Below are 18478 nucleotides of genomic sequence, written 5' to 3' on the forward strand. Positions count from 1 at the left end.
AAGTAGTAACATGAGAACACATGACGCTCCTCTGCAAACACGCCGGGGCACTTTGACCAAAATGATTCAGCCTGAGTAAAATAAGTGTTACACATACCTCTTGATCAATTTGGAACAACAAATGTGAATTTAAAACACGACACAACTGGGTCAATTCATGATTATTGAACTTTAGTGAGAGTCAAAAAAAAACAAAAAATGTTACACTGACGTGTCAGGGGATTTGAGATTAGAAAAATACGATAAGACAGCAGAAGCATACAAAGTAACACAAAAAAAAGTTTTAAGAGTGCATTTTTTGTACAATTGACCTTAAATGAATGATTTTTGCCATTTCCTAAAAATGTTCAAGTAGAAAATCTTGGCGTGGACTCAGACCATTGATATGGTCAATACTGTTCGGAAAACAATAAAAAAAAAAAACTTTATTAGTGGATTAAAATCATTCAAGCTAAATATTGAGGCGAGGCAGGCTTCACTTTTTTTAGACGAAACAAAAACACAAAATAAAGATTTGATCTAGAAATACTGCATAGTTTAGTCAGTGCATTACAGGTAAAGGGTAAGTAAAAAAAGGTCACCTTTTTTTTTGGTATGTCGATTTTCGTGGTGGGTTGTTCGAAATGTACAACCGAAACATGAATAAATGTGTATTATTATATATATTAAGAATTTATGAGTAACATGTTTTTGGGCTTTCTTAAATAACAGTTCCTCTGAGGTTTTATTTGCGTTAGGATTAGCATCCAATGCTCTCGCAGGCCGTGTTTGGCCCACGGGCCGTAGCTTGGCCACCCATTTGGAATAAGACAACATAAGAAGTGGTCCCTGAGCAAGTCCGATTTCAGCATCACGGACAAGGTCCAAAAATAATCGAGATAGATTATGCTTTTAGAGGATGTACGGGAAGATTGTTCAAGCCAGCAAGCGGATGGCACCGTTGTCCGAGCCCAGGAGCAAGAGCCTCTTAGTGGGCAGCACGGCCAGGCTGGTGAGCGTGCCGCGGAAGTTCTCGGAGCTCAGCTTGGTGCTGCTGACGGGGCTGAGCGAGATGTCCGCCACCGAGTACACGCCCACTTTGTTGGCCATGGTGCCAGTCACGATCTCGGAGCCGTAGAAGTCCAAGGCGTGGACGGGGTCCGACTGCGACTTGTACAGCCGGAGGGGCTTGTTTTCCAGATCTTTCCACACGGCGAGGGTGTAGTCGGTGGACGAGCTGATGACCAAGTTGCCTTCGGCCGCCTGGAGGGTGACACAAGAGCCAAAGTCAACTACCTCCAGAATTTCAATCAAAACTTTCGATCAATTGGTTGCCGATTAATCGTTTTCTTTAAGTGATTGCTATCAACTCTGAATTTGTCGGTTACAAAATGTGAGAAAAACATGCTGCACTAAAATGAGACAAATACATTTGCCCAGTTGTATTTTTTTTTTCCTCAATTGAAAATCATGTGGCCTTGTGTCATCACAATCTGAGTTTGAGACTAAAAAGAAAAACACAAAAGGTTCGTCATCCAGTGTTCCGACACACGAACGTACGTCGCTGCTTGTAATCTGAAGTCCGAGGGTGCCGACAAGAGCCGCCACGCTCCTTCTAATGAGTAACTTGTGTCCATATTTGCATAAACCTGGACACTTTAAAAGCACAGGCACAATCCTTGACCCAATCTGGGGTTAAATAAAGTTTGCTCATCCTTTTGCTCTGTTGACAGCAGATTGGCTAGGTACAACATTCGCCCACCCTCCCTGCATCCGCACGTGGCAATCCTGTCAAAATAAAAGCCTGCTCTTTGATCTAAATAATAAAAAAAAAAATACTGATGAAGCTCCAAAATAAAACAATTTGTGACGCTAGTTCCTGACAAAGTTCTATTTCCCCATATGACATCAAATCATATGAACGAATCAAAAACTAGATGATGACACTCAACAGGTTTTTTTAAAAGGATTTTTTTTTTTTTCTTTCGGCGCCTGGTTCATTTGGACTGTTTTGGCTAAATAAACGACAGGCGGTGTGACCCGGGGTCCTCCGGCCCACGCCTTGTTCAAACAGAAGATATTTTCAGGGAAGTTGCAAAAAAAAAAAAAACACTCACTCAAAAAAAAAAGTTTCGATTAGTATCTGAACTGGATAAATCAAGACTTTGTCTTACCATTTCCTGTATAGTCTGTGTCGCTTTTCATAAAATTAAATAAATTCTCCCTTTATGCTAATGATTATAATTTGCCCATCACGGCGGTAACTTTCGTCGTTAAATTTGTCATCCAGACTCATTCTACCTTCATTTGGAGGATGTCTCCCTCATGCGCAGGCCATCCCCTCAGTATCAGGCCCGTGCGTGCATCGAGCAGGACGATGAAGCCAGATGAGAACCCCGCCGCCACGGTGCGTCCCGTCGGACTAACGGCCAGGTATCGGATGAGCCCGGCGCTTATATTGTTATAAGCCAGTCGAAATTCATGCTGAGCGAACACAGAGGGGAAAATTCGTCACTGTCGAACGGCAGAGTTTTACTCGAGTACTGCGAGGACGTTTGTCTCGAGGGGGGATGCGTCGGCGCGGATAATTTAGTACCTGCAATCCCGGCTTGCGGGGATCAATGAAGCGGAGGACGGAATCTGCGCTTCCGAACACCACGCTGCAGTGCGGCGCCGGCATGGTGGTGACGGCTGTAATTGGATTCTTCCCATCCACTGCTTCGTACGAGCGGATCTGTCTCCCTGGGACAAGAAGAAATGGCGTTGAATCAAAGAAGCAAGTCCAATTGTAATATTCGGGCCTTTGTAGCTTCACATGAGACATGAGATGTCCCTCACCCGTATACTGGTCCCAAAGGTGGACGTTGCCGTCGCAGCTGACCACCTCCTGCGAAGCCTCCAGTTGTCCCACGTAGAACACGGACTTCCTATGGTCCGTATACGTGAGCCTGGGTTCTACTTCCTGCGTTCCGTCGCCGCGGTTATAAAGTGGCCACAGCTTCACGGTTTTATCTTTCCCCCCGGAGAGGAAGTAATCCTCCCCGGCCAGCGGCGCCAAACATTTGGTGGCGCCCGAGTGACCCGGGAAGCTCTGCAGACGTATCTGGTGGAAGTGGAAGTGAGGGTCTTGCTGGTTCAGGCCGATTTCGTACTGCCAGTAGGCCAGCCAGTTGCCCTGCAAGGAGCGTCCGCTACGAGCTAACTCCTGCTTCAGAGCGCTGTCCTCCGGAGGGGGGCCCGTCACCCAGGAGGATGAAAAAGGGGCCACCCCGACGGACGCGCTTGAGATGGCTGAGGTAACGGTCGCGGTGGCGTTAATGGCGGCGGTATGGTTGGAGCGTCCCCAAGAGCCGGCCAAACTCATGTTAGGGCTTGACACTTGGATTCGGTTCCCGACAAGATGGCTGCCAAACGTTCCCGACTCAGGGACGGGGTCTCCGAGCGGGTTGGAATTAGAGAGGGAGGGGCCGCAGCCTGGCAGTCGACTGAAATCCGAAGAGGAAGACGGCGGCATGTCCACTCTCGGTGCTGCAGGACTTACGCTTTGGTGGTACGAGGAAGCCAACTGCCAGACCAGCTCGTGGTTGGGAACCACTTTGCGGATCCCCATGTCACCTGCGGAACCCACAACAGGGTCTGTTTTACAAGTCAGATGCTTAAAAAAAAAAAGAGGCGGTCCTTACCAATGAGGCAGTAAAAAGGGATATACGAGGCATGCGCCATCTCGGCGCTAAACACCGACTGGAGTTCCTCCAGGACGGCCAACTCGTAAGTCTCACTGGAATCTTCAGGTGTGCTCACGTCCACCACCGTCACCTCCCCGACGACTCTGCGGGGTGCGCTTTCCATCTGCAGTGTGGAGGAAAAATGGAGAAACTTTTCTAATTGGCCACAAATACTTTCTTTCCCACTTCAATTCCAAGTTTCTATTTTTAGCCACAAGCAAGCCACGACGGGACCCCGCCCCGCTGAAAGCGTTCTGGAAATAAACTCGGCTTGTGAATTCCAAACGTGTACCTGAGGCCGCAGAAAATGCAGCAGTGAGAAAACGGCAAAGAAGCGGCGCAGCGTATCGGCCATGTGCTGCTGCACCATCTCCCTCCCGATCCGCAAGCAGATGAGAGCCATCAGGCTGAGTGTTTTGAGACACACCACGGTCCGCGTCTGCCCCCCGCTGGGGAACCTGGGTACAGCAGGAGGGTGTGAAACCAAATAAAAAAAAAAATCCCTCGCAATTGTGACTGTGAATGACTTTCTTACCCCATGTGAGGGTTGGTGAGCAGGTCAAGGAGCGGCAGTAGCACGTCCCGATTAATTTTCATCAGCATGTCCATTAGTGTGGTATCGGAGAGGAAGACCACGACCTTCTGAGTCAGCGCCACAGCTCCCAGCAGGCTGGCCTCCTTGCGCGTGTTGAGACGCTGAGAAGATGGTGGAGACACCTGCGGGCATTTTTTTTATTTTTACAGTCCGTTTGATTGAATTCGCTTAGTCGGCGGGATTTACCAGGTATCCGATGTACGGCAGGTATTGATAGGTGAGCACGGGTTCGCCGTAAAGCTGAGCGATGTAAATGAGGCAGTCCAGCACGGGTGCGGCGGTCTGGTCGCCCACGACGGGTCTTTTCTCGTAAACGCTGCCCATTCCCACGCTCTCCAGGGTGCTCTCCTCAAGTCCGGGACTGATAAAATGATGACTTTCGGGGCCTGCGGGAAGCAAGGTGACGCTCGTTGGATGTTTCGGAATGCTAGCTTTGTCTACGTACCGATGTAGCAATTGGTGAGCAATCTCAGAAGGTTCCTGGCCACACATCGAGACGTCACGGTCGGTCCGAGTTTGGCAGAGAGCCATCGAACGGTTTTGCAGACTGTGTCTGTGGAGAGATTTTTCTTTTTTAATTTAAGTAAATAAAGTGATTTTGAATGAATCATTTCATCACAGGCTCACCGAGAAGGATTTTTTGCTCCTTGGCCAGCGATTCCTCCGTTGGATCCTGGTCTGCCTCTTCCACCTGCTCACCCATCATCCCTTTATCGGTTTCTTCCAGTACCATGGTGTTTACAAAGTCACTCTCCAGATTTGCCATGGTAGTGCCTGAAACTTCCGTGAAACCGGAGAAGGACAGCTCCAGCTTGGGGGTTGAAAGGTCATCGGGCACCACTTTAAGATCATTGGTGGTTTCCTCCTCTTCCAGTTCTGCTCCCTCCTCTCCCTCGCTGGCCTGTTTCAGGTCCTGGCAGCTGTCAGCTGACTTAAGACTGGCTCGATCCCGCATGGAGTCGGCGTCGCCCGACGAGAGCTCGCTTGCGCTGCTTTTGTCGCTCAGCTTGCCCACGCTCAAGGACTCGTGGTCGTGGTCCTTGTTCGCGGAGTTCTGGTCCGGCTGTTTCCCGCTCTCTCTCGCTTCGCTGTTAGCGTAAAATTCATTCTGAAAGTCCTCGGCTTCTGAGAGAAACACCTGGTCGTTGAGACTGATGCCCGAGGAGTAGTCCACCAGCCCGGTGTCGCCGACCCCCCCGCTGGCCCCGCTGCCACCGCCAACGTTCCCGCTGACAGATCCAGATGAAGACCGCACGTCGCCGGCCTGGAACCCCTCCTCTTCCTCTTCTCCTAAAGTACAAGTCGCACTCCGCATCCCTTTGCAAGCTTCCCCGGCGGAACCGGAAGTCCAGCTTTCGAAACCGGTCAGGACCAGAAGCACGTGTGGGAGGAGGTTAGACAAGAAGGCCTGCAGGCCGAGCCTCACGATCAGTTGCAGGACGAAACAATCGGTGTAGAGATAGAAACGTCCCCGTAGGCAGTGAGGGTTCTCGAAAACATTAACCAGTGGTTTTAGAAGGTACTTGTTTGCATTCCTGGGGCCCAGGACTCTGGAGATGGGTTCGAACAGGTACCAAGCGGCGTAGACGGCGGTGGACTCTTCGAGCATGAGGGCCAAGACGAAGGGTAAGAGAATCTCGAGACCCTCGGCCGTGATGTTGCTTCGCAGGAGCGTTTCTAACTGCTGCCACAAGTGGAAGACCACGTCCCTTCCGTGAAGGTTACACACCGTCTCCATCTTGGCGTGGTAGGAGAAGATAAAACGATGGAGTGCTGAGAAGTAGGACGGGAAAGGGAACGGAGTGATGAATGCGTTGAGTAACTGGGAGGGCGTCGGAGGGGGGAGGCCATCACAGATGGGATCGTAGTCGAAAAGAAGAGGGCGTCGACACCGGTGCGTTTCTTCGGAATGCTTCTCGGTCGGTAGCAGTTTCTCAAGAGCGTGATGTAAAGAAAGCGGGACATCCCGGAAGCCGAGCGAGCACATTTTCAAAACGGCCTGGAAACGTTGTCTGAGCGGGGCGCCCGGTTTCAAGCCTCGGACTTTTGAGGAGTAAAATATCTCAGCGATGAGGACGCCCAGGGCTTGCATGTCTCTTTCGTAGAGCCTCGTGAGGGACAGCGGCGTTTGGATCACTCCGAGCTCACGTTCGGTGGCTCCTTCGGGGTGCAACACTTGAGCGTGCAGACTCTTCACCAGAAAATTGTTCAACTTCTCCAGCTCTTCTAAAGGCTGCAGCGGGTTGAAGCCCTCAGGGAGAAGAATCTTGACGTCCTCTGTGGTCACATTTCCCTCCGCGAGCTTTTTGTTCACCGGCCCACCTCTTTGGAGAACAGCGCTGCGCAAACCAGGTCCTAAAGCGCTCGTGAAATCACCGGAGAAGGAAGTCGGCGAGTTGGACATGAGAAGCGCCGCATCTCCGATCTTCCCGCTTGTCGTATTGATACCGGGCGGTGGGACGGAACAAGCGGCGGAGTTCGATGATCCCGTAGATATTAACGAGTCCAGAGCTTCGGTAGCTTGCTCCAGGTCTTCGTCTCGGTCTACCATGGTCCAGCCACTGGATTCGCACCCCGTGGACTCTGGCACCAGTCCATCCACAGAATCCGCCGACGTGTCGATTTGCGGGATGTACAGAGAAGGCACGTCGAGGGCGGCGAGGCCGACGAGTGGAGGTTCTGCCGGGGCGTACTGGGAAGTGGATAAGCGAGGCGGGTGGGCCTGGTCAAATAACTGGACCACACCAAAGGTGGTCAGATGGGTGTGGTTGTCGACTAGGTGCAAGCACACATTCTTGGCCTTGACTGCGTCTTTGCCCGACAGCTTGTAGCCAAAATTAAGGTCGATCCAGTGGTGCAGGTTCTGAGACACCTCCCTGCTCTCCAGGAGGCGCCGATGGACCTCGATAAACTCCTCGTAAGACTTGCACCAGGAAGGCACGTCCAGGTCCGGCATGTCGGGGTGTATTGATCGGAAGATAGATGGGTCCGTGTAGAACTCGGGGATGCACTCGTCGGGGGTCCAGCTTTGCATGCGCTCCATACTGGAGGGGTATTCATTGGGTTCCCACTGGGACCTCACGTGGTTGCACAAAACCCATTTGGGCGTCTGCCGGGCTTTGTAGACGTAGTACGTGATGTCTGAGAGAACATCTGATACGTGATGAGGTACATGGAGGTGGTCCGGTTGCCCGGCCGCACCGCCACTGTCTCCCCCGACACCGCTGCCCACGGCGGCCGCCAAAGCCTCTTTGGTCATCTCATAGGTGAAGTCCAGTTGCTTATCCCCCTTGTTGAGTCTGAACTTGGATCTTCGGAGGTCCCGGAATTTTCCAAACGGCACTGTGAAATCCACCACCCACGGCAGCACCGGGTGGTAATTTGGGTCTCCCTCTCGTCGCCCCGCTAACCTGTTGAGCTCCATCAAGTAGCTAAAGTTACTGACCCGCCCGTGGACCCAGTCGAGAACTAAAGTTTTCAGCTCATCAAAGCAGTCCTTGCAAAGTATTTTGTTCGGCTGGCTGGAAAATATGTCGTCGCTCGGAGGAGCGCTTTCGGGATCGTCGGCGCTCGGAGAGTCCAGTTCCTCATAATGGGCAAGGTTGATCTTAAGTCGGCTACAGAGCTGCTCGTCCACAGCTACGTCCAGCGGGGAGAGGTCCCCGCAGGACAGACCCGAAGCGTGGCATGCCTGCATAGCTGTTAGCAGCTGGTAGATAATAAACAACACTTTGGCGTGACTGTTGGCGAGCTTGGCCGGGCTGAAGGACACGATGTCGTGGAGTGAATACTGCGTGTAGGGTAGAACCACGTAGAGCATATCCGCCGTCTCCAGCAAACATTCCGCCGGTAGAACATTGGGACACAAATGGTCCGATTTCGACTTGGAAGAAGCGGATGAGAGCGACGGCAAGATGTTTTCCTTTTCTTTGGCCGGGGAGAGAGATGGTGAGACTTTTTCACATGAGATGAAGGTAGAGTTGAAGAGTTTTTGAAGAGCGTGTCGGACCGCGTCCGCAGCCACCACGTGCATTTGTTCGCTAGCTCCGGCGTACGGCTGCACAAGTCTGGAGTGGGCTTCACGCCATAGATTCCTGGAGGAACATAATTAAGGGAAAAAAAGTGAGGCAAGCTTTGACTAAATATTTGGCTCGGACATTTTTGTCCTTCAGTACCTGACATTATGCAGCGACACGTGCTGCATGGTGCTAACGTACGACTCCTTTGTCGACGAGTCGTTCAGTTGAAGACACGGGTCTCGGACCAGTTTGTAGCTCAGCTTGCTTTTCCTCAAACCTTGCACGCACACTCGCGTCCAGCCGGGAGGTAGCTTAGCCTGGGAACACTGAAGGTATGTGCGTACTTCCGCTTCGCTGATACTTTCCAAGCGGACGAAACGTAAGAGCTTCCTCTCCCGGAGGGCCACCAGCCAGCGCAGGGGCACCAGAGCGACAAGCTCCTGACGACCCGGCCCGACGCTGAGCTGCCGCCGGTCGATCCCCAGGTCCTTTTCCACGGCGTCCACCAGCCAATCCATTGTGACGTGCTCAGAGCTGCTAAGTGTCTGGCTACATTCACGTGTAGACAGGTCTCTTTAACCTCAGTGGGACGTTTAATAGCTTCTCACACATGTCCTGAGAAGATAAGGAAAAAAACATGATGCGCTGTAGACACTCACTTGTATGGCGTTGAGTCATCGAGGTCATTTCCTACTTATTTAAAAAGAAATGTGGTGTATATATTAAACATAAAACACTTTATGGACTGTTGATTCCAATTTCTTCATCAGGATCATCTTTTTTTTAATGAATATATTTTTGCGTTGAGTCATTGGGGTTATTTCCTACTTCTTTAAAAAGAAATGTGTTGTATATATTAAACATAAAACACACTGTATGGACTGTTGATTCCAATTTCTTCATCAGGATCATCTTTTTTAATGAATATATTTTTAAATATTTTAAAATGTATTTTATCATTTGTTTTGTCTATAAGCAAAAACCCACCCAAGACTGAACTTAAATTATACAACCTCACTCAAACAGAATATAAATGATTAACTGTAAAGTTACACTTTTGAAAAAATGCATTTATTTACAAAAACGAGAAGCAGCCTTGAGCTTGGAACGAGTACGGAACGAGTTAACATGAAGGTCAATTCATACAAACCAAACAGTCACGTTAAGCATGAATATAGCACGCTTTAATGTACTTGGCATAAAAAAAAAAAAAGTAAAGATTAACTTACCTGGAAGATCTTTGGAGTTCTTCACGGCTTTGTCGAACGTCCCAGCTAGCGTCAAGCTACCGACAGCGAGTCGTCTCAAACTTCGCCATTGTGAGTCCGTTGTGACATTTGACCGCCTAAAGTGAGGCCAGGCCCGAATGGCGATGGCTGTCAGCGCCGTCTGCTGCGGTATGAAGTCGTGTGTCAGCGACCAAACGACGTCCAACTTGTCAGTGTTCCTGCTGAATGCGAGTCGGGGGCCATGTTTGGAGAAGCGGCATGTCACGTGACACAACACCAACCCAGTGTCATGTGACTCACGTGACCAGTAAGAAGCGGCAAATTTTGGCCTTGCAGTGTAAAACAAAAATAATGTACGGTTTGCAAACATATCTGCATATATTTTTATTTAGCTAAAACATGAAAGCAACCAAAATATACTAAAATAATATAGTTTTGTTATACTATTGTATTAATGTTATTAAAACGGATTTTATCCAGGGGCGGTGATAGGAGGAGGTGATTTCGTCCCATCGCAAACACGCATAGTCCCGATTTAGCTCCGGAATCCACCTATCGATATGGTAACATGGATTACATTATTGATAATGACGTTGAATATATTTGTAAGATTCGAGTTTAATATTGACATTTTGATCAGGGGAGAGCGCGAACGCAGTCCCCCACTACCAGAAATTATGCAGTCGAGATTCCCACATTTGGGGAATTCGCAGGGGTCAGCACAACCGGAGTGCAATGGCTGAGCCTCACCCTGGGTGAACCACCTTCTTGATCATGGTATCTCCCCTGCCAGGTAAGTATGAGTTGTACACGGTCGCCGGGCCTAAGTCTTTCCCCGACACACCATCTTCAGTCACGGGCAAATTGGCTACAAACGTGTGAGCACACTCAGTGGATACAATAGCATTTGAAGAACTGTTTACATAGTACTTTTTATCATTACAGTAATCAAACCAAATTATATTTAAAAACAAAAATCTGCAAAATAGTTCCCAGCATGCATTGCTTCTTTTCTATTTGCTGCTGCCATCTAGTGGTGCAAGGGCATTACTGTACGTGTTTTGATCATCCACCAGGATAGAAACGCTTCATTTGAGAATCTACATTTGGAATCATTACTCATATAAACACCATGTTATACTTAATTATTTTTATTCAGATATTTTTCAAATGAGATTTTTTTTTCTCAAAGTATGATTTAGTATTCAATGAAAATCTCAGACTTTTTCACTGAAAATGTATACTTGTACAAAATACAATTTAGTGAAAAGTGTTTAATTAAAGAGATGCTTAAAAATTATATCGAGTTTACGAACAGTCGCATCCAACCACAGACACTAATCATAAGACAAATCCTGACATTTTGTGCGTGAAGCTAATTTTCCAAACTTTGATTTTACATCTAGAGGGGGGTGCACCGTTCCTGGAGGTACTGCAATACCAGGTCGATGCGTGGAGTGGACGGAGCAAGCCCCTATTCCATCTCCCTGCTCCAAAAATCAATTTAATATATGGTCCCCGGATAGGGGACGTATCAGATATTAAACTGATAAGAACAGATACTACACTTGATCTTAGCCAAAAGGCCGAGAAGCGATAAAGGTAGTCTGGTACTCGGGGACAGTGTCATTCCCAGCACTACAACCTAAAGTGAAAGTGGCAAACTAAATTGGAACAACAACACAGACATTGTAAAATGTGACTTCACTTACAATGCCAAGATTTTATAAGTAATATGAGAACAGTTGTTCCGTTTTTTGGCCCATAAAAACAAATAAATATTGAGTAATTTTTGGGTACGACAAGTCACGTGATCCACTGTGGTCCAATGAAAAAGCACCAATAAAGTTAACTCTATTAACGGCATTACAATGTTATTTGACACTCAAAGAACCTAACTACAGGTGTTCATGAATATTATAAATACATGGTGGATTGTAATAGGTCATTTATGTTGCTTTGCATGCTACAAATAATAAATGTTTAAGCTATACCTCAAAAGTCACGTGACCCAGCAGCAATAATTTTGTTTTAAAACCTCATTTAATTGCGTGAAAACGGTAGTCGTTTGTAAAAGTTTTCAAATTAATGACTATTCAAGAAAAAAGGCATTTTATTTATTTTAACAATGTTTGACGAAAATGACAATTTATTCCACCCGCTTAGGTCTTACTACTTCCTGTTTCCTGTTAAGTAAGTGAAGTGTTGCTATTAGAGCGCCACCAGTGGAGCAGACGGACATTACGTGTAAGGAAAACATTTTGTGCACGTTTAAAAAAAAAAAAAAGAAACTCAAATAGATGTTAATAACTTACTAGCGTGCGTAATTTACTGTGCACTTGTGAAACTAAGTCATTCAGCAACTCTTAAAGTTAATTGAATAATGCCACATTGTTTTTCCATTGAGAGGACCTGTGAAACAAAGCCGTTGCGTCCTAACCAAACAAGGGAGACTAAAACAACAAATGACGGAAAATCAAGTCTTAAAAAAGATCCTATTTAAAAAAATTTTTTTATATAAATATAATTAATATAAATAAGAAGCAGCATATGAGGTTGAGATTTCAGTACGAGTACTGTGAAGTAAACAATTCTTTAATGAAATGTCTTAATGCATCTCAAGTACATTTTAAAGTGTTATTAGCAAGGCAAAGTAACAAAAAAGAAAAATGGGGGATATCCAACATTATTTTTTTTTTCATTTTATTGATCCCAGGCCCAGTTACAGTCCTCCACCAATTCTAGACTCCTCTTCCGCTATCTCCTCTTTTTATTTTGGGTTGCCCTGGTTACAAGAGGCGTTGCTACACTAAAGGGAGGGGAGATTGTGGCTGTAGCAACGCTGATTAGCTAACGAAAGAATGTTGTGTGGTGCGAGGCCGCATGGCCTTGGCCGATTCATGACTCCAGGAATGCAGAACCTGGTCTTAGGTGGTTGGCAGCCTCGTCCTGGGCTGCGATCTCCAAACGTGCTGGGTGCCCTGTAAAACAACGCTCTAGACTTTCTTGCTAAGTATCACACAATAATAATGATAAGTGAATAATCAGATACCTCTCACGCATACACTCCAACAAACGATAAGTAGATGTGAGATAACTTACATGAAGTCTACCTAAACAAACATTGAGTAAATGTGGGATAACTTGAAAACTGTCCCGGTCAACAACGATTTATGTGTAAACACGACAAGGTATAAAATGGAAAGAACTTCTCTTGAACTAAACAAAGAACAAAGGTGTTCTGTTCATAACTAGTGAGGGCCTCTCACAGATAAGAAAAGGAAGGGAGTATAAGAACTCCTTAAAGCTAGACAGATATGTTGGCTTGAGCGAAGATATGAGACCTTCGGTTCAGGCCGACCAGCGCTTCTACAAAACGAATTATTCTGACAGAGCATGAAAAAGGTTTCTCAGGGATCTGACAATTGGAGGGAACTCGCGAGCATTAGTGTTGTGTTGTTAGCGCTGTTGTTTGCGCACGCGTCAAGTGCAAAAAAAATAAATAAATTAAAAAACACTTTTAATGTCATGCGATCAACCAGTAGTGGCTAGGCGATCGACCGGTCGATCGACGTATTGGGCGCCCCTGGTCTAGTATCACGGAATTTGTGGCCACAAGCTGAGCATGAAAAAGGTTTCTCGTCAGGGTGGATTCTTGTGTGCGTTTTTAAATGTCTCCTACATGAGAATTTTTGGCCACAATCTGAGCATGAATAAGGTTTCTCACCAGTGTGGCTTGTTGTATGAGTTTTTAATTGCGACTTCAGTGAAAATCTTTGGTCACAAACTGAGCATGAGAAAGGTTTCTCACCGGTGTGGATTCTTGTGTGCCTTTTTAGGCTTGCCTTCACTGAAAACATTTGGCCACAAACAGAGCATGAAAAAGGTTTCTCACCAGTGTGGATTCTTTTGTGCGTTTCTAAATGTTCCCTCCGAGAGAATGCTTGGCCACAAACAGAGCATGAAAAAGGTTTCTCGCCAGGGTGGATTCTTGTATGACTTTTTAAGGTTCCCTTGTCAGAGAATTTTTGGCCACAAACTGAGCATGAAAACGGTTTCTCACCAGTGTGGGTTCTTGTATGACGTTTTAAATTTCCCCTATGAGAGAATTTTTGGCCACAAACTGAGCATGAAAAAGGTTTCTCGCCAGTGTGGGTTCTTGTGTGCGTTTTTAAGTGTCCCTTCTCAGAGAATCTTTGGCCACAAACTGAGCATGAAAAAGGTTTCTCGCCAGTGTGGATTCTTGTGTGCGTTTTTAAATGTTCCCTCCGTGAGAATTTTTGGCCACAATGTGAGCAGGAAATGTTTTTCTTTCTTGTGTGGATTCTCATGTGTTTTTTCAAACGACTGCTATCAGCAAAAAAAATTCCACAGTGAGAACATTGGCTGTGTTTGTTTTGAGACTCCTCAGCAGCAGCATCAGGAACATGTGACGACACGTCATCAGTATCTGATGATAGTGGAGCTGCTTCTGATCCCCAACAGTGGTCTCCATCCCCGTCTCTGGTCATTTGTTGACTAGAGCTGCAGCTTGGAGGCTCCGCCCCTTTGCTCACCTCATACTGACCCTCATCTAAACTCTTCACAGGAACACCAGTCACTGGCATAATGCAGGTATCTTCCTCCTCCTTTTTAATGTTGCAGGAGTCCTCTTCCTCCTCTTTAGTACAAGGCTGCTCCGACTCTTCCTCCTCTTTTTTAGTGCAAAGAAACTTCTGCTCCATTTGTTCACTGAAGTGGTGGACCTCTTCGGCCACATCTTCCTCTTTAATGCGAGTGCGCTCTGGCTCCTGCTGCTTAGGACAAATAGCTTCACTGATGTCTGCAAAACAAGACAATCACATTAACAATAAAAGTTACAGTTGAAGAGAAACTGCTCAAACTTATACATGACCTTTTTCAATCTGCCAATGATTTTGATAGCATTCTACTAAATATAAACACTGGAAAAGGAGTCATAATAGAAAATAGCTGTGTACTGACCTACTCTGTACAACACAACATAAGGCTGCAGCCAAAGAGCTTCCAGTCGTCGACGACTATGGTCCTTTTCCTCCACGTACTTTGCTGTGTTCCTTGCAGTCATTTTCACACTGCAATCACAACACTTGTTCAACGATGTTTGGCTAACAAGAGTGTCTTTTGGACAGCGGCGAGCGAGCTATCTTTTGAAGTAATTGAATATAGGTTATCCCGTATTGACGCAATAGTGTTTTGTGTTGTGCTAGATAATTCGGCATGAAAATAAATTTAGCAAACGTGATTACGCGTAATCACCTGGTAGAGTACATGAAGGTATTGAGATTTAAAATCGGGAGCATGCCTGCCTCATTTGAGATCTAACATTTGTCGAGGATAATCAAACAAAATATAATACAGTTAGCACTGTGGTAGCTACCATGCTAATGAAAGCGGGCCTCATTTCTGTACTGCAACCAAGCATTACTAAAAAATAACGTTGCTAACATGATAACTTAGGTCCATCTTCGTAACTTACCTCTTTCGTCGTTGCAGTTGTCGCGTAGTTAGGGTTAACAATTCACCACATAAGTTGCGTGTTTATATAATGCAGCCAAATAGAAGGCGACAAGCTTCTGTTTCAGTGCTTAAGGGCAGTAGATTTACTTCCTGCTACGTAAGGATGACGTCATTTAAGTGAGGTCCGGACGCCCTCTAGCGGAAGACCCTGGGACGTTTTTATGTTGTTGACCAGCAAAGTTGGAGGCGAACCACACTCACGTACTTGCCTGTACTTTGCAAAGATACGGCCCACTCGTTTTCACATCAAGCATAATAAATAAACGCACCCCAACTTTACAGCAAAAGCGTACATATTTGGATATTTAAATGTCTGTTTAAGTTACATCAATGTGATTAGAGCACGTACAAGGGAAGAGGTTGAGATTTCAGTATGAGTACTGTGAATTAAACAACTCTTTAATGAAATGTCTTAATGCATCTCAAGTACATTTTAAAGTGTTATTAGCAAGGCAAAGTAACAAAAAAGAAAATGTGACATATCCAACACTATTTTTTTTTTAGTTTTATGGATCCACATGAACACAAAAAGCTGAACAAAACAAAATCCTAAACAGACACTAATAAAAACTAAGCAACTTGCCCGGAATAGGAATTAAAACTAATTGCGGTTAAAAAAACACAACTAAAACCAAAATAAACATCAAGTATAATAGAAAATACAAAACTAGTATCATCCCGAGGCCGGTTAACTTTATTTTCAAATTCATGACTAAAACTAAAATATGAACTTCTCACTGTAATAAAGGAAAGGAGTTCAGCCTCTCAATCAAAAGGTACATACTAGAATAAAATTATCATTGATGCATAAACTCATAACGTCTGCTCAAATAGAAGGTGAGAACTTCACGGATCATTGCTCATCTCCCCAAGACACTCAGAATTCTCAACAGAGACGCTTTGGCAACTGACTGAGCAGGCAACAGGGTTCTCGCCAGAGTGGATTTTTCTTGTGTGTGTTTGTAATTGTTTCTTTCAAGAGAATTTTTGGCCACAAACTGAGCATGAGAAAGGTTTCTCACCAGTGTGGATTCTTGTGTGCGTTTTTAAGTGTCCCTTCTTAGAGAATCTTTGGCCACAAACTGAGCATGAAAACGTTTCTCATCAGTGTGGATTCTTGTGTGCCTTTTTAAATGTTCCCTCTGAGAGAAACTTTGGCCACACACTGAGCATGGAAAAGGTTTCTCGCCAGTGTGGATTATTCTGTGCGTATTTAAATGTCCCTTCTGAGTGAATGTTTGGCCACAAACTGAGCATGAAAAAGGTTTCTCGCCAGTGTGGATTCTTGTGTGCCTTTTTAGATTTGCATTGTAAGAGAATGTTTGGCCACAAAATGAGCATGAAAAAGGTTTCTCACCAGTGTGGATTCTTGTATGACTTTTTAAGTGTCCCTTCTCAGTGAATCTTTGGCCACAAACTGAGCATGGAAAAGGTTTCTCGCCAGTGTGGATTCTTGTGTGCCTTTTTAAGTGTCCCTTCACTGAAAATCTTTGGCCACAAACTGAGCATGAGAAAGGTTTCTCGCCAGTGTGGATTCTTGTGTGCCTTTTTAAGTCTTTTTTCAGACAAAATTTTTGGCCACAAACTGAGCATGAAAAAGGTTTCTCGCCAGTGTGGATTCTTGTGTGATTATTCAGACTTCCCCTCCGAGAGAATTTCTGGCCACAAACTGAGCATGAAAAAGGTTTCTCACCAGTGTGGATTCTTGTGTGCATTTTTAAAATATAATTCCATGAGAATTTCCGGCCACAAAATGAGCATGAAAACGTTTTCTTTCTTGTGTGGATTCTCATGTGTTGTTTCAAACTACTGCTATGAGCAAAAAAAATTCCACAGTGAGAACATTGCCTGTGTTTGTTTTGAGACTCCTCAGCAGCAGCATCAGGAACATGTGACGACACGTCATCAGTATCTGATGATAGTGGAGCTGCTTCTGATCCCCCACAGTGGTCTCCATCCCCGTCTCTGGTCATTTGTTGACTAGAGCTGCAGCTTGGAAGCTCCGCCCCTTTGCTCACAGGAACACCAGTCACTGGCATAATGCAGGTATCTTCCTCCTCCTTTTTAATGTTGCAGGAGTCCTCTCCCTCCTCTTTAGTACAAGGCTGCTCCGACTCTTCCTCCTCTTTTTTAGTGCAAAGAAACTTCTGCTCCATTTGTTCACTGAAGTGGTGGACCTCTTCGGCCACATCTTCCTCTTTAATGCGAGTGCGCTTTGGCTCCTGCTGCTTAGGACAATTAGCTTCACTGATGTCTGCAAAACAAGACACATTAACAGTGAAAGTTACAGTTGAAGAGAAACTGCTCAAACCTATACAAGACCTTTTTCAATCTGACAATGACTTTGATAGCATTCTACTAAATATAAACACTGGAAAAGGAGTCATAATAGAAAATAGCTGTGTACTGACCTACTCTGTGCAACACAACATAAGGCTGCAGCCAAAGAGCTATCAGTCGTTGACGACTCCAGTCCTTTTCCTCCACGTACTTTGCTGTGGTCATTGCAGACATGATCACACCCCAACCACTGTCAGGACTAAGTAGGAACAGACACACTGAAACAAAGAGGAGAAGACAACCAGTGTTTATTTTACTCGCGAGTTTTTTAAAACCATCGCGAGCATGCCTGCAACCATCAGTGCTAATCCTCGACTTTGAGTATTCCCAACGTGCAGTATTAGTCTTGGTACGGGCAAGAACTAGCATGTGATGATGGCTGATTTGAGATCGAACATTGGTCGAGGATAAATATCATAAAGTTAGCACCGTGGTAGCTACCATGCTAATAAAAGCGGGACGCACTTCTGTACTCTGACCAAACAGTACTACCACGGTGCTAACATGACAACTTAGGTCCATAGTACTCGTAACTTACCTCTCGTCGTTGCGGTTGTAGTGTAGCTAAGGTTAACGATTTACCACATAAGTTACGTGTTTATCTGATGCAGCGGAATGGAAGGTGAACAGCTTCTGTTTCGGTGATCACGTGTGGTCCATTTTACTTCCTGTTACGTAGTGATGATGTCATTTGAGTGAGGTCCGTTCGCCCTCTAGCGGAGGACCCAGGGACGTTTTTATGTTGTTGACCAGCAAAGTTGGAGGCGAAGCACACTCACGTACTTGCCTGTACTTTGCAAAGATACGGCCCACTCGTTTTCACATAAAGCATAATAAATAAACGCACCCCAACTTTACAGCAAAAGCGTACATTTTTGGATATTTAAATGTCTAAGTTATTTCAATGTGACTAGCGCACGTACAAGGTTAGAGGTTGAGATTTCAGTATGAGTACTGTGAAGTAAACAACTCTTTAATGAAATGTCTTAATGCATCTCAAGTACATTTTAAAGTGTTATTAGCAAGGCAAAGTAACCCAAAAAAATGTGGGAT

The 18478-nt window shown here is 45.6% G+C and overlaps 2 protein-coding genes, 2 non-coding genes and 1 pseudogene across 5 annotated transcripts; all 5 read right to left on the reverse strand.

The window, feature by feature from the left end:
* Positions 1 to 150: 150 nt before the first annotated feature.
* On the reverse strand, positions 151 to 9817 carry wdr81 (WD repeat domain 81). Its single transcript, XM_049725252.1, has 12 exons — positions 9548 to 9817; positions 8475 to 8933; positions 4927 to 8393; positions 4745 to 4852; positions 4486 to 4685; positions 4240 to 4421; positions 3997 to 4162; positions 3663 to 3828; positions 2818 to 3594; positions 2576 to 2721; positions 2281 to 2463; positions 151 to 1242 (listed from the first exon to the last, which is right to left on the reverse strand). The coding sequence occupies exons 2-12, from the start codon at positions 8834 to 8836 to the stop codon at positions 916 to 918; spliced, it is 6084 nt and encodes a 2027-aa protein (XP_049581209.1). The 5' UTR covers positions 8837 to 8933; positions 9548 to 9817; the 3' UTR covers positions 151 to 915.
* Positions 9818 to 10184: 367 nt separating this feature from the next.
* LOC125972985 (U1 spliceosomal RNA) lies at positions 10185 to 10348 on the reverse strand. Its single transcript, XR_007482979.1, has one exon. It is a non-coding gene; the product is annotated as a U1 spliceosomal RNA (small nuclear RNA).
* A 606-nt stretch (positions 10349 to 10954) lies between these two features.
* On the reverse strand, positions 10955 to 11145 carry LOC125972990 (U2 spliceosomal RNA). The gene has a single exon (XR_007482983.1). It is a non-coding gene; the product is annotated as a U2 spliceosomal RNA (small nuclear RNA).
* A 958-nt stretch (positions 11146 to 12103) lies between these two features.
* Positions 12104 to 15208, reverse strand: LOC125972923 (zinc finger protein OZF-like). Of its 2 annotated transcripts, XM_049726984.1 has the most exons (3): positions 15045 to 15208; positions 14531 to 14640; positions 12104 to 14369 (listed from the first exon to the last, which is right to left on the reverse strand). In XM_049726984.1, the coding sequence occupies exons 2-3, from the start codon at positions 14631 to 14633 to the stop codon at positions 13096 to 13098; spliced, it is 1377 nt and encodes a 458-aa protein (XP_049582941.1). In that variant the 5' UTR covers positions 14634 to 14640; positions 15045 to 15208; the 3' UTR covers positions 12104 to 13095. The 2 variants fall into 2 exon arrangements, with proteins under 2 accessions (XP_049582941.1, XP_049582942.1); XM_049726985.1 differs by lacking the exon at positions 14531 to 14640 and having other exon boundaries at positions 15045 to 15198.
* Positions 15209 to 15463: 255 nt separating this feature from the next.
* On the reverse strand, positions 15464 to 18117 carry LOC137839569 (gastrula zinc finger protein XlCGF57.1-like; annotated as a pseudogene).
* Between the last annotated feature and the right edge of the window lie 361 nt (positions 18118 to 18478).

This window comes from Syngnathus scovelli, chromosome 7 (genome assembly GCF_024217435.2).
Source record: "Syngnathus scovelli strain Florida chromosome 7, RoL_Ssco_1.2, whole genome shotgun sequence".
Lineage (NCBI taxonomy): Eukaryota > Metazoa > Chordata > Actinopteri > Syngnathiformes > Syngnathidae > Syngnathus > Syngnathus scovelli.